General features: G+C 41.8%; 3 protein-coding genes across 4 annotated transcripts in view; 2 read left to right on the top strand and 1 right to left on the bottom strand.

The window, feature by feature from the left end:
- Positions 1-2,373, top strand: part of bicc2 (bicaudal C homolog 2) — a gene marked incomplete at both ends in the record, with an annotated part of 16,201 nt that extends 13,828 nt beyond the window's left edge. The window contains 4 exons of the mRNA XM_080790113.1: positions 440-602; positions 1,177-1,322; positions 1,851-1,950; positions 2,246-2,373. Coding sequence (XP_080646239.1) covers positions 440-602; positions 1,177-1,322; positions 1,851-1,950; positions 2,246-2,373 — 537 coding nt within the window. The remainder of the gene's footprint in view (positions 1-439; positions 603-1,176; positions 1,323-1,850; positions 1,951-2,245) is intronic.
- Positions 2,374-5,284: 2,911 nt separating this feature from the next.
- On the bottom strand, positions 5,285-11,772 carry LOC308333656 (uncharacterized protein; the record flags this gene model as incomplete). Its single annotated transcript, XM_080790112.1, has 4 exons — positions 11,609-11,772; positions 9,050-9,151; positions 7,617-7,748; positions 5,285-6,516 (listed from the first exon to the last, which is right to left on the bottom strand). Exons 2-4 carry the CDS (start codon positions 9,117-9,119, stop codon positions 5,285-5,287), a joined length of 1,434 nt encoding a protein of 477 aa, XP_080646238.1. The 5' UTR covers positions 9,120-9,151; positions 11,609-11,772.
- Positions 11,773-12,855: 1,083 nt separating this feature from the next.
- Positions 12,856-15,723, top strand: part of spata20 (spermatogenesis associated 20) — a 268,685-nt gene continuing 265,817 nt past the window's right edge. Inside the window, exons 1-3 of one of the 2 annotated variants that reach the window (XM_080788996.1) lie at positions 12,856-13,157; positions 14,578-14,679; positions 15,199-15,263. In XM_080788996.1, the coding sequence (XP_080645122.1) occupies positions 12,907-13,157; positions 14,578-14,679; positions 15,199-15,263 (418 nt within the window). In that variant the 5' untranslated portion in view covers positions 12,856-12,906. Of the gene's footprint in view, positions 13,158-14,574; positions 14,680-15,198; positions 15,264-15,723 lie in introns of both variants that reach the window. The other variant, XM_080788995.1, reaches the window with a different exon arrangement.

Genomic DNA, 15,723 nt, shown 5'->3' with positions numbered 1-15,723 from the left:
GGGGGGTCTTTACAGAGAACAACACAAATAAATAGAAAAAATAAATAATCACTAGAATCTAAAAATCATTACGCTATGATGCTATTCAATGCTATATGTTTTATTAAATGTAGAATACCTTTAGTATTTAAACATTCAATGCTATGTTTCATTCAATGTATATTACCTTTAGTAATGTTGTTGAACTATTTTAACGACATAATAAATATGCCAGTATCAAAGCTTTATTGTTTTTTTTATTATATTAAAATTTAAATATTAAAATTGTTATTATTTTCTTTTAAAATGAACTGAAATATGAAAATCTATTAACTGTAACTCAGCTGTCTGTCTGTCTGCCCATGACTGTCTGTCTCTCAGTGGGCGTGACAGAGGAGTAACTGTCTGTCTCTCTGCCTGTCTGTCTGTCTGCCTGCCTGTCTGTCTGTCTCTCTTGTAGTGGGCGTGTCCGAGGAGTAACTCGGAGAACTGGAGAGACAGACGCGGGTCCACATCTTCGTCGCCACCCGTCTCACCCTCCTCACCCTCCTCTTCCTCACCAGAACACAACTCCTTCCCTATGTTTACATCTTCTTCTTGTAGGGGCCGGCACGACACCTTCTGTGAGCTTCTGAATACTGGCACTATTATGCTCCTGCTTCGAGGCATAGGACTAGTCATAGATGGTTCACATTAGTTTAGTAGCAAACATTGTTACTTTATTTTAGTATTTATTGGTCGTTTTATTAGATCTTCCTGTTTTTGCCTTGAGCTTATAGGTAGTGGGTACTGTACTTTTGTCTGTCCCAGATATTGTCCTGTATTTATTTTGTTGGTACTGGCAGAGCTGTGTAACATTATCCCATTCTGAATGGGAACCCATGTTGGTGTTAGCATCATGTTATGCATGTTATGCTCATAGCGCGCCACCGAGTGGCGCGCTACGAGCTTGTAGGTCTGCTATTTTTGAAAAATCGAAGAACGACTGACATTTTTAGAATCTGATCTCAGGTCAGAATGGGTTCATCAGACCAGTGTGTGTCCAGTGGAAACCTCGTATGAATCTGATCTCAGGTCAGAATGGGTTATTTGCCTCGTCTCTTGGCCAGTCCACGCTTGTAAAAGAGACTTTAGTCTCAATGTGTTTTTTTTACTGGTAAACAATAACGCCAACATTCTTTGACCTTTGACCTCCAGCGGAGAGTGGGGGCGTGTCCTCATCCAGGAGGGCGTCGACCTGCAGCCAGCGAAGCCCCTCCCCCCAGCAGGACTGCGACCGATTGGCTGAGCTGCTCAAGCAGCTGGGCGTGGCCAAATACACTGACGTGTTCACGCAACAAGAGGTACGCTTACGCACGCACGCACGCACGCACGCACGCACGCACGGACGCACGCACGCACACTCACTGTGTATTACATAGACTGTCGCAGTCCCGCCCCCTGCAAAGGCACCAGGAAATAATTCCCCATTGATTTTCCCCATTATTCCCCGTATTTAAAGACCTTTAAAGCCTGGGACAAAGCCAACTCGGCAGGTGACAAAGACATTAAACACATTTTTGAAAAAAGCGCAGGCTACGACACTTTGTTGTTGTTTTACTTCTTTCTAATTATTTATTCTGTGTTTATTGTCATGAGTTGTCATCTGTCCGAGGCTTTAAAGGTCTTTAAATAAATACTTTTTGAAACGTCTATGGGGAAAATCAATGGGGAATTATCTCCAGGTTCTGAAAGGGGGTGGGACTGCGACGCTCTATCGTATACATGTTGATGTGCATGTGTGTCATAATGTGGTGATGTCATAATGACTGTGTGTGTGTGTGTGTGTGTGTGTGTGTGTGTGTGTGTGCGTGCGTGTGTTTGCGTGTCAGATTGACTTCCAGACGTTTCTCACTCTGTCTGACGAAGACCTGAAGGAAGTGGGTGTGGCCACGTTTGGAGCCAGGCGCAAGATGCTGCTGGCCATATATGGTAAGAATGATGATGTCATAACGATGATGTCATAATGTTGTGTGTGGATGGAAACTTCTGATTGGTTGAAACACCGCTGTGGACTCAAACGTCAAAATAAAATGAGAAAAAAAGCCATTTCACTGTAAAGGTCTTCAACTGTGAAGCCTCAACCAGAAATAACAAGGAAAAGAGAACTATTTAGACTAGTCAGTTTAGTACACCCAACTATAACAAAGTAAAACCAGAGATTGTCGGTCAATATTTCACCTGTACATTAAATATGTGGACGCAGACCTGAAGCATGTGGACGCAGACCTGAAGCAGAGGCGGAGCTCGGACACGCCCCCAACCATGAAGCCCGCCTACCTGGAGGGCGGGGCCAGTGGGAGACTTCCTCCAATCCTGGACTTGGAGGCTGCTGCTCAGAGCTGCCGTTGGTGACCTCGGCTGTCAATCATCTGATTGAGGGTTGGGATTCATGCACTCACTCCGGCTAATAAGACTATAGATCAGTGGTTTTCAACCGTTTTCATATCACAGCACACACCGTCACTGACACACTCTTTCCATTAATTTTCACGGATGATGATACTGTCCCTCTGACGATATCAACCAGGGAAGGTCAGTGTAACTGTGGAACAATGCAGTTAGACATGATGAGATGATGCCAAATTCCATATCCTTCCAATCCCAAAGATTATATCACTCTGCCCACGAAGGCGGCTGCCATGTTGAAAAAAGAAAATCACACTTGTGTGAAGTGCATGAGGGGCGCTCTTTACTGTATACCATCACACATACCATCACATTCCGTGCTCAGATCAAATCATCTCAAATGGCATTCCGGGCCAATGATTTTTGGCGTCTTCACTTTTTTCGCCCTCAATTTTAATCCTCAATACTGTATTATATAATGTACTTTGCTCCCGAAAGATATATTTTTCTAACCTATACCTTTTTATAATTCTTAAGGTGTCTAGTTGATGCGTTTTGATGTTCCCAGAGCTAATTATTGTCCCATATATGTTTCTTTTAAACCATCATAAATATCATCCATCGCCAAGGACTTATTTAAAGGAGAATTCCATACTAAAAGGCTTTCTTACCTTTCTTTGTAGTTGTTACGTCCCCATCAAAGAGGTCCAGGTGTTATTTTGTGCAAAAGCTCCTCATTGGCTATTTCCCCTATACCCCGGCCTAAGCCCTAAATGAATTGCATTGAATTGAATGGGATGTATGGGGTGTTGTGCTAATTGGCTTATTTCCATCGCTCAAAATTATATATTTTTTGTATATATCCTCTCTTCATAATGTAAATAATAACCCAAGCGGGACACTTTACTACTTATTTCGATGGAAATAAGCGAATTAGCACAACACCCCATACATCCCATTCAATTCAATGCAATTCATTTAGGGCTTAGGGTAGGGGAAATAGCCAATAAGGAGCTTTTGCACAAAATAACACCTGGACCTCTTTGATGGGGACGTAACGACTACAAAGAAAGGTAAGAAAGCCTTTTAGTATGGAATTCTCCTTTAACTTCTTTTTTATGATGTCCTAGACTGCCAACATCTTTAACGCCTTTTTAACAAGTGTTTAACGTTTCTTTTTTTTAAATATATATATATAAAAAAGAAAAAGAAAAGTGTATATATAATGTCGGTCAGGCCTTTTGGCGCCCCCTGAAGGCGCCCCTGGATGAGGTTGTGTCCGTCCTGGATATTTTGGTGTGAAATTTTAAAATCTTTAGATCAGCATGGCTCCTGAACTATACAACCGGCAGAAAGCATTCACCCCATTTTATTTTTGTCTTATGCACGATGAATTGATTGATATGAATATTTGCCATGGTTCCATCATGTGTATAGTGGACAAAAACCCAAATAAACACAAAGCACATGTTAAAAGTCGCCTAAACTGGATCACAACTCCTTCCCTATTGATATATTCTTTCTAACATTTGCATTTTTACAATCTTCAAGATGTATAGTAAACAAATGTTGATGTTCCCCACTTGAAATATTGTTTTCCATCCATGTCCTTCCTTCTTCTTATCCATACCTTTGAGTGTATTCATCCTTTTCACTCCGTTTATTTATTCTTTATACATTCTATGTTGTTTGCACAGCTAGGATCAGTCATTTGGATAAGTAGGCTCAAAGTGTTTATGTTTTCCTTGTATAATAGATCAAATGTGTGTGAAAAGTGTGAAATCGTGGCAACGTTAACATTCTTGTTTGCCCTTGATGTGAAAATGTCTGAGAAGCACTGATGTAGATCAGCAGGTATAGTCATGAGGTTCTAAGGCTAGGACATGGATGTAGTTGTACAACAACTACGACTAATTGAATTTAAATTAATACATTGATAAATTAAAGAAATCAAAAAAAGTAATCAATATAATAAACTCTTCTCTAAGCAAACGATGGATAGCTGCAGCCCTAAATGTACTGTATGAGATTTGAGGCACATTCAAACACACCAAAGTACACCCTGTATCTACACACCTATTTGAATGGGCCTTTCCCCTCAATTAAAATACATGCACGTCATTGAGGGAACACTTCAACACATACTCAACACATTCTTGCAGAATCCTGTTGCGGTATTGACAATTTCGGCGTGACGTAAAAGTGTGAAATCAGAGAGGAGAAAATGTTATGCCACCTCTTTTGTTTTAATACAATTGCCATATTATGATTGAAACATGAGTTGACATTCAAATCATATCAAAACAATATAATTTGCAATACATTACTGTAATGGCACCCTCTAGCTAAAATAATAAAGTAATAATAAATGGTTAAGGTTAACACCATTTTAAGGATTAAAAAAATGTATAAAGGAAGAAAAGGAATCACACCCGAGTGAAGTGAGGAGCGCTCTTATCGTACTACATTATCCAATCCATTCATTATCAACGGGAACTTTGTGTAGGACAAAAATAGCTGATTTGCTTGTGTACATGACGTAAATTCTCCATTCATTGTCAATGGGAATGTAATGTTTGTGTAGGACAAAAATGGCAGATTTGCTCATCCTCATACAGTACGACGTAAATTCTACATTCATTGTCAATGGGAATTTAAGGTTTGTGTAAAACGTAACTCGACACTATGGCTGAATATAGGAGGGGGGCCTCTATTGAGAGGAGCAGTATAAATATCCATAATATTTCGCTTGCCTATGCACATCCCTACCAACATAAAGCTGTTTAATTTGATCCTACCAGTGAGCTCAGTGACATTGTTTTCGCCTGTGTGGACTGTGGACACGAAGGAGTGTCTTCAGAGCACTTGGAGCATTGATGTCATGCGGCCAGTATAAATACAGTGGGCGAGTGTGACATTAGTCTTTATTGTCTCCTGTGTGGACACGAAGGTGTGACTTTAGATGACTTGACACCATGAAACTCTTGTCGCAGTGTTTACATTTGAAGGGCTTTTCTCCAGTGTGCACGCGGTGGTGTCTCCTCAGGTTACTGGGATCGCTGTAACTCTTGTCACATTGTGTACATTGGAACGGTTTCTCTCCGGTGTGGACAAGCCGGTGTCTCTTCAGCTGACCCGAGTCGTAGAAACTCTTGTCACACAGTGTACAGCGGAAAGGCTTTTCTCCAGTGTGGAGACGCTGGTGTTTTTTCAGAGTAGACGATTCCGTGAAACACTTGTCACATTGTTCACATTGGAAAGGTTTTTTTTTGTGGACGATCTGTTGATGCTTCAAACGATAATATGCACTACTGAAACTCTTGTTACACAGTTTACACTGGAACGGGTGTTCTCCAGTGTGGACAAGCTGGTGTCTCTTCAGCTGAACCGACTCGTTGAAACTCTTGTCACACAGTGTACAGTGGTAAGGTTTTTCACCAGTGTGGACACGCTGGTGTATCTTGAGAACATATGAACTACTGAAACTCTTGTTACACAGTTTACACTGGAATGGTTTTTCTCCTGTGTGGACGAGCTGGTGTCTCTTCAGATATTTTGATCGGCTGAAACTCGTGTCACATAGTTTACATAGGAAAGGTTTTTCTCCAGAGTGGACACTCTGGTGTGACTTCAGCGAAAATGACAAACTGAAACTCTTGTCACAAAACTTACAGTGGAAAGGTTTTTCTCCAGAGTGGACACGTCGGTGTCTCCACAGTGAACTCGAGTCACTAAACCTCTTGCCACAAGATGCACAGAGGAAAGGTTTTTCTCCGGTGTGGACACGCTGGTGTGTCTTCAGCTGAGCCGATTCAATGAAACTCTTGTTACACAGTTTACATTGGAAAGGTTTTTCTCCAGTGTGGATACAAAGGTGTCTCTTCAGGTCAAACAACTTACTAAAACTCTTGCAACAAAACGCACAGAGGAAAGGTTTTTCTTCAGTGTGGACACCTCCGCTTGTCTCCCCCCCATCGTCACGGTCTCCAGTGGTCTTCCCACTATTACTGCCTTCGATGGTCTCCACCCGGTCACTGTCGTCAGCGGTCTCCCCACCATCATCACCGTCTTCGGCAACTTCGGTGTCAGTTACAAGTTCAACTTCAACTTCAGAGCAGTGTGAAGAGACGTCTTCATCAACTTCACTGGCTATAGGGGCAGAGAAATAAGATGTTAGTCCACACTGGACTCCTAAAATGTAAATCAAATTTTCTATCTTCCACGTTCGATTACAAAGCTTTTACCTACCAAGACTGACAAAACGGTTACTAAATAAGCACAGGTTATTATTACAATTCAATTCAATGGGCTTTATTGGCATGAGAAAACATACGTTTACATTGCCAAAGCAGAAAGAACAATACAGCAATACAATCAAAACAAAAATGATGTACATTTGAAAGTCAGAATCTTCAATAGATCAATTTCCATGTACCAAGATCACTCGATGCAGGTATAGTGCAGGAATATACACAATGATTAGTCTTTAGGGTGGTTGTGTTCCATTTGATATCCTTCTACTATCACAGCAACTCACAAATCTTGCTGCTGTGTTAGCAAATTGTTGTACTTCGCCCAGCAGATATGGGAGTTTTTTGTCATGTCATGACAATTTATTTTTTCAAAATCTCCGTGTGTGGTTGTAATCTGTGGGAAGTATGTGTCTCTGATGTCTTGGTACAATGGACAGATGGTTAGGAAGTGTAGCTCGGTTTCCACTTCATTTTGTGTGCAGTGGGTGCATAGTCTGTCTTCTCTCGGGATACAGGTCTGCCTATGACGGCCTTTCTCGATCGCGAGACTGTGCTCACTGAGTATGTCCCTAGTTAAGATATTTCTTTGTTTTGGGTCGATCACGGTGCTAATTCTGCCCTGCATGCATTATTTGGTGTTTTTCGCTGGGTACAGAGAATGGATTTGCAGAATTCTGTGTGTAGGGTCTGGGTGTTTATCCCATTTTTCAAGGTCATGGTTTTTCATGGTTTATTATTACAGGTGGTTCTGGAAAAAACAGGCTTCAAAGTTTTAGCAAGATTATACATATTGATTAACTGATTGATTGATAGAATAATTTATCAGTAAATAATGTAAATAGCATGGAGGTACAGTAATACATTTAGGCTTAAAGGCTAACACGAAGGTCTTGGCCACTTGTTTCCATTGTGGTCCTATAATATCCGGATATTGTCATGATATTTTTTGAAAAATCTCAACCAAAATTATCGTTAGTGAGAACTGAGAATACATACCGAGTTGTGGGTGGTCTTCAGGTTCCTCCTGTTTAATAGAAATGTCTCCAGGTTGCCTCTGTTTAATAGGAACGTCCCTGGCTGAGTCTGGAGAGTCCATCTTCACCTGCAGTTTGGACTCCACAGACTGGTCTGAAATGAAGCAAATTAATAAGGACTTTAATAACTGGAGACCTTTAATAGTGGAGAATAACAATATTTTCAGATGGTTCACTTCCAGCTAAAACAGCGCGACTTGTAGTATAATTTATGATGGTCTATGGCTAATATATATCACGTTTCACAAGAACAGCTGACGATTACTTGTAGATAATAGAAATAATTTGGTAGATCAGTGTTTACCAAACATTGTTCTGGCAGGGCACACTTTTCACACGCACGCACGGTCGCACACACGCGATACTTCGATAAGGAAATGACAGGCAGTTACTGCCGTCAAAATATGACTCCCCAGTCAAGAAACCCTTGACACTTGTGCTTTCTAAGGTGTGATTTGGGGCCCTAAAGATTCAGATTCAGATACCTTTATTTGCCATTGTGTAAAACACATAGGAATTTGCTTTGACATTTGACATGTGTGCATTTCTTATTCCTTTTTTCACATACTGTATAACGAAAAAACAACAACACAAATACAACACCGTGCAGGAAGTATAAATATAAAGTGCAGAGTTTAATGGAATAGTGCAAAACATGTCCGGTGATACTCCCTAGGGCAGGGGTAGGCAACCTTTATTATCAGAAGAGCCATTTTTGGCCCAAAAACGTATTACAATTCTATCTGGAGCCGCAAAAGTTCGCTTTTATAAAGCAAACTTGAATTATTTGTGATTCTGCAGGTCTTTTAATATTACATTTTATTGTTTGCTAATTTCTCAAAGCATATCAAGTATACTGTACCAGTAAGCCAGCAGCATTGGTGGTGAAAACAAACAGATGTATCATGAATACATTATTCTATTCTTTTCATTTTCCTTCATTAAATGTGATTCTTATTTTTATCTGGTGTATAGGCAACATTGTTTTGCAATATCAAAATGAAAGAATAACTTTATGCCTACTACACATTCAATAATAAATTATGATTAAATGTAAAAAAAAAAAGAAAAAAGAAAAGAAAACCTCTTATTCCTTTTCATACTTCTTTGCCGTAGCAACTGGGAGCCACGGGAGAGGGCCACATGAGCTACATGTGGCTCTAGAGCCGCAGGTTGCATACCCCTGCCCTATAGGGGGCAAACCAGAGGGAAACCAGAGTCATTTAGCAGCCTGGCGGCTGAGGGGAAAAAGCTCAGTCTGTGGCGGACTTTTGTAGCCTTCAGCAGCCGCAACCGTCTCCCAGAGGGAGATGAATACAAAAGTAATATCAACATCCTAATACTGTCCAATACATGGATAGGGAGGGGGGTGAAATTATGACTGAGAATACATACCGAGTTGTGGGTGGTCTTCAGGTTCCTCCTGTTTAATAGAAACGTCCCTGGCTGAGTCTGGAGAGTCCATCTTCACCTGCAGTTTGGACTCCACACACTGGTCTGAAATGAAGCAAAGTAATAAGGACTTTCACTTTAATAACTGGAGTATTTGCAGACGGTTCACTTCCAGCTGAAACTGTGCGACTTGTAGTATAGTTTATGATGGCCTATGGCTAATATATTATAATATATTATATAATAATATATATAGATTACTTGTAGATAATACTTAATAGCCTACTGTCCATTACTTAGATAGGGAGGGGGGTGAAATGATGACAGTTACTGCTGTCAAAATATGACCCCCCCCACTGCCCCCAGTAAAAAAAAACACTTTTAAATACTCACTCGTACTTTCTAAGGTGTGATTTGGGGCCCTAAAGATGAATACAAAAATTCATACAACTTCACAGAGGTGTGATTTTTTTTTATGGAATATTACATCGGGTAAAATATACCCAGGTTTAGTGATGGTTTGACAAAAGTCAAGTCTAGTGTTCTACAACTCGCTGTGAAGACAAACAAGCATTGCATCCTATACTACAAATGCGCCACGCCTCTGCGTGTTTGCACGGTTGTATTATTGCACGTAACTCGGCAAACGTTTGCCCCACCGACTTCACATTCGACACACGACGTGGTCCACAGCCCCGCAGGGAGTGCAGTGCCCGGTATCGAGTCGGGCGGACCCACAGTTCTCCAGAACCCCCAACCACTTAAAGAGGCTCTGGTCAGGCTCTGCCAGTGGGAATTCCCTCAGTGGGAATCCTCCCCACTGAGGGGCAGCGGTGGCTCAGGGGTAGAGTGGCTGGATGGTAACGGCAAGGTTGCCAGTTCGAACCCGGGGCTCCCCCCAGAGTTAGTGTCAAAGTGTCCTTGAGCAAGACACTGAACCCCTAATTGCTCCTGCTAATGTGCTGGTTGGTGCCTTGCATGGTTTCTGCTGCCATCGGTGTGTGAATGGGTCAATGTAATGCACATTCTATGTAAAGCGCCGTTTCGCGCTATATACATGCACCATTTACCATTTACCCCTCAGCTGTGCAATTGCCAGCCTCTACCTCAGCCAATTGAGGCTCAGGCAATAGAGGGTATGCGCGTGACATCATCATCAAAACCAGGAAGTTATGCAGGAACGGCCACTGAGTGGCAATAAACGACTTTCTGCCATTTCACTTTAAGCATGCGCATACCCTCTATAGAGGCTGCTCTGGGAATCCAACAAAGGTTGGTACTAGTACACTTATATGTATTATGGTCAGTTATTATTGCAGTGTTCCATATGGGCATAAAAGGGCCTGTTCTGACATGCAGGTGCTATGACAACGGATATTATTAGGTTCCCGAGTTGCATCGTTCCCAAGTAGGCCGGTGCGGCCGACAGGTCTAGTTGTATAGATGGGATTCTGGTTGCCGTTTAGGGCTCCAGGGACGTGAAGTACAATCTGGGAATGTACCACGAGAGGATCAGCCGCGAGACGGACAGGAACATTGCGCTGTCGCTCATGGCCAACCCGTCCCACCTGGAGGCTGTGGACCCAGTGGTGCAGGGCAAGACCAAGGCCCAGCAGTTTTACAGCGGAGACACGCAGGGCAAAAAGGTACCCTAACCCTGTCCCCCATCATAAACCCTATACACTCACTGGATGGTTCTACAACAGAGACACGCGTTGAAATGTTGAAGCAGGGGGGGGGCCCTGCTGCACAACATTTCATTCTGCCAGGAGGGTTGAAATGAAATGTTGTCCAGCAGGGGGAGTGGGTTTACCCAGGCTAGGGTTTAGGGTACCTTTTTGCCCTGCGTGTCTCCGCTGTAGAACAGTTCAGTGTATAGGGTTTATGATGGGGGACAGGGTTAGGGTACCTTTTTGCCCTGCAGAATGCAAATCTGTCAAGGGTTTACCCAGGCTACCCTAACCCCATCATAGACCCTATACAGTTCTGAGAGGTACCCTAACCCCATCCCCCTATAAAACACTAAACCCTATATACACAGTACTGAACATGAACAGTTGTACTAAGTTCACAGCGCATCACTTGATCGCTACAAGCTTGTACATCTGCTATTTTTGAACATTATTGAAAAATCTTGAAAGTTTTAACACAGCTCTCTTCTTCAGCTGACAATGACATCAACATCAACATTACATAGGCAGAGTAAATGTCCTACTGGTTGACAAGGTACGTTTGCACCTCATTGATTAAGTTATATGTTGATTAACAACAGTAATGCTATGCTGTAAAACATTCATGCAACTATAGGCTTAGAATGATAATAGTCACATCAACAACAACAATACACATGCAACAATGTCTCATTGCTGCTGCTGCCATAGCTGTTTGTGTTTATATGCTCATTGTATAACAGCAGCTAGCAGTTAGATTTATGCTCCAACTTAAATTACGAGTTAATAAAGACAAAGAGATTTAAACAGGCACATTTATTTCGGATCTTTAAATGATAAATACTAGATGAAAGACATTGACAACGTGATCTTAGTTCATTTTAAACGATACCTGCTGTGTTTGTGGTTGAGCTGCTAACAAACGTCCTCCTAGCTGCTGCTGCTGCTGCTTATAATGACGACACTGTTTTGAAACGACACGTTTTGGTTTTCTTTGTATCCTAGTTTTATATAAAAATATGGTTATTAAAATGTCAACAACGGCGCCGCGCTATCTATAAGGCATTCTGTGGCCAGTGTTTTTTTTTTGCTACACGTCACCATGCTGTTTTCGCCAGTGTCTAGAGCCTCTAATGGCAGCGTCTAGTGAACAGATCTAATAAACAGATTTAAGACTTCCGGTGGACGATCTCTTCAAAATAAGAGTAACCTCTAGAGTGTGGAAAAAAGTTTAATTTGCACATTAAAACTACAAATTAAGCATTTAAATGATGCTATATGATGCTATAAGACACACATGTTTCTGTGTAAAAATAAGTAATTAAATAATAATAATAAAGTTATCTAAATGGATAAATGCTATTCACTGGAGTGCATGGACTTTATAAAGTGGACACTGGACAAAAGACGGCTCCGCGAGGCAACTATCTGGACATACCCACACGTTCGGGGAGATGTCCTCTACCACACCCCACTCTCCGCTAAGCGGGGGAGGTGTAAAATTCACAGCAGCAGAGCTTCTACTGGGGTCAATGCTCAAAACAGTACCGTTTCCGGACCCAGAATGGACACTGGACAAAAGACGGCTCCGCGAGGCAACTATCTGGACATACCCACGCGTTCGGGGAGATGTCCTCTACCACACCCCACTCTCCGCTAAGCGGGAGAGGTGTTCACAGCAGCAGAGCTTCTACTGGGGTCAATGCTCAAAACAGTACCGTTTCCGGTACCGTTTTTTATGTTATTTAATTACTTATTTTTACACAGAAACATAATGTGTGTCTTTACAATAACTGTAATGTAATAATAATACTAATAATGTAATGTAAAAAATATTTAATTAACGAATTAAATAACCTTATTTTATTCTGAAGGCAACCGGATGTCTTAAATCTGCTAGCTCTCAGACAGGAAGTCCTAAATTTGCTCATTAGACGGAGCCGCATTCAGGACCCTACTTTGAAAACCACTGCTCTACTAGGCTACACAGCACCATCTTCTGCTGAACTTGTCGAACTGCATCATCAGATTCATGGCGCTCACGTGTGCAGAGTGAGAGTCGCAGGAGTAGTGGGGTTTTATAAACAGCAGCACACGTGGTTCGTACGCGTCACCTTCCTCCAAGTTGTGTGTGTAGTGTGTGTGTGTGTGTGTGACAGACAGTTCCACTAATATAATAACTGGATTAAGATGTTGAGACACGCATGGGGGCGTTCTGCTGCTGCCGCGTCCCAACATCAGCCGGTGTTCCTCCGCCTACCGAGTGTAGCTGTCCTGGGAGCAGACACAGACAGCAGTAGACCACAGCGGCTGGTCAGTATAAGTAGTACCAGTAGTACCACGCAGGGACGTACCGTCGGTCATTGTGCTTCTACACGCCCAGCGTCGAGAGACAAACACCCGCTGCTGAACCCCTGTCGGGCAGTCCGCTGCGGCTTCAGGTAAACTAAAGCACCTACCAATACATTATGGCTGCTGGGGTTGTTAGCCATAGCCACTCTCTCGGGACCCTCGGTTACCTTCTCTGTATTTTGGACGGGAGAAAAGGTAACCGAGGGTCCTGAATGGGTTTTTGTAGTCTGGGGTACAGGTGGAGTGGACAAGAGGGTTTTGAGGTTTTACTATAGCAGACTTTCTGTGAGGGACGCGTTGGTCATATAGCCATGGTTCACATGACAGACAATCATGTTTCAGGGCTATAGGCATGGTGTTTTTGTGAGGTTAGAGTTTGGGACGGGTTAGCTTTTGAGGCATAGGTTGTTATTATTATTATTATTATTATTATTATTATTAAGTTATTGTTTAAAAGGGACAGGGAGTCCGAAGTAATAACCACCGCTAGCAGGAAAGCTAAAGCTAGTTTGACATGTTGTTATTGTTGTGAACTTAATTGTGGCAAAGCAGCATGCACGTTCAAAGTGGATTATTATTATCCAGCTTGAAGTTTCATGCGTGTTTAGCTTGCAAGACAACCCCAGACATTAATGTACTATTATTAACTTTATTCAAGTTGCACAAGTCAATATATAAGCAACACGAATTGACGTGATGTAACATTGCATTGGGGCATGCTGCACAGTCATGGACATGGTTGAATGATGCAACGGACGGACGTCATGTTACGTAGCATACATAAGTTAATATTATTGCAACATATATGATCCCATATTGTTGCACAGTCACTGTGTGTTATAATCAGCAAGTATACATTTGAAGCACATTACTGGATATAAACAAGTCTGTTTATAGAATAGTCTTAGAAATGTCTATCATAATTATAGAATGATATACATAAACATTATACCAAGGATGGCGGTGAGCAATAACTGCATGTATTATGATATTGCTAACATTTCTGAGCTGCAATTTTAATGCTGCTGTCTTTTGTAATGTTTGTATAACAATGTATTTTACATGCTGTTTGTGTATGAAATATCTAGTTTCATCATGTTCTACTGTAACGCAATTGCAATTAATTGTCTCATTCACGACAATGCAAGTGCATTATGTGTGTTACAATAATTGTTACATCATGTATTCACAAGTATGTAATTATGTGTATTTGGTTTAATGGTAATGGAATCCAAGGGACGTGATTTATTTGACCTGATAGAATTTCATTTTGTGCTAAAAAAAAAAGAAAATCTTCTAAATCCTAATGGTTTTCTGAAAAACGTGTGTTTCTATATCAGTGGTTCTCAAACTTTTTCATGTCAAGGACCCTCAAACGACCCCCTCATCTCATGATATTTTGTACCAGAGACTGTCGGAAGCATAGACTGAGTTAAGAGCGTCTGCTAAATACGTAAATTGTCCATATATATATATATTGTTCATACAGTGTATATTGTTTCCCAGCAGCCCCTCTGTCAGTCTCAGTATGGCTTCAGGGAGTCACAGTAACAGACTGGCCAAGGAGCGCTCCCCCTACCTCTTGCAGCATGCACACAACCCTGTGGACTGGTGAGTAACACCCGCATGCACGCCCACACACACAACCCTGTTGACTGGAGACGCATGCACGCACGCAAGCACATTGTACGCATTCACACACAACCTTGTGTGTGTGCGTGCGACTGGTGACTAATAAACACGCGCACGCACTGTGGTTAATGTCATCTCAGGTCCTCCACTGCTGGCCTGCTTGAAGTGCCTAAAAAAAAATGTGCACAAAAAAATATGGGTGAGGCAGTCTTTTGCTTCTACGGCCCAACAGCCTGGAATGAACTACCATGATTCCAGCTCAGACACGCACCCGCCTCTGTAGACATTTTAAAATCTCAACTCAAGACTCACTCTTGCTTTTAGTTGAGTTTTAATATGTGCGTTCCTATACCCTGTCCTGACTGATTTGCTTTGTGTTTTATTGTATTCTATTTTTGTGTCCTGCCCTGTGAAGCACTTAAGAGCTGCATTTATGTATGAAAGGTGCTATATAAATAAAGTTTATTATTATTATTATTTATTATCTCATTCTCTCAGGTACCCATGGGGACAGGATGCGTTTGACAAGGCCAAGGAGGAGGACAAGCCCATCTTCCTATCGGGTAATTGGCAAAAGATGGTCAAGTTTGTTGTTTCATCAACCATTTATAATCGCCATTATTTCAAACTTTTGGTCTTCTGGTACAATCGGATGACTTACAAAATTCATTTGACTATAGAGGTTCGGGGCCCTTAACCTATACGTTGCACCGCTGATCCGGCTGATATGGCCATAATTATGTCCCGTCCTTTTTCATGGGCAAAAATTGGGATCGCCTGACATTTTTGCAACCAACCTGAAAATGTATTTTTTTTTGTTTACTAAACGCCATTTCAGATGAGGAGCGATTAACGAGCCCTATAGTAATTCATTTTCAATGACACCTGCATTTTTAAGTCGAGGGGGGTGACGACACAAGCGTATTTACGCGGGTGCGGTCCCCGTGAAAATTGCCGCGCGCATGCTCGTTTCGTGCACACGAATCCGCGACTGACCAGACCTGGATTCTGTTGAGCTTTTCT

The sequence above is a fragment of the Protomyctophum bolini genome (genome assembly GCF_963924005.1).
Source record: "Protomyctophum bolini genome assembly, chromosome: 18".
NCBI classification, from domain to species: domain Eukaryota; kingdom Metazoa; phylum Chordata; class Actinopteri; order Myctophiformes; family Myctophidae; genus Protomyctophum; species Protomyctophum bolini.
This window is presented reverse-complemented; position numbering and strand designations above follow the sequence as displayed.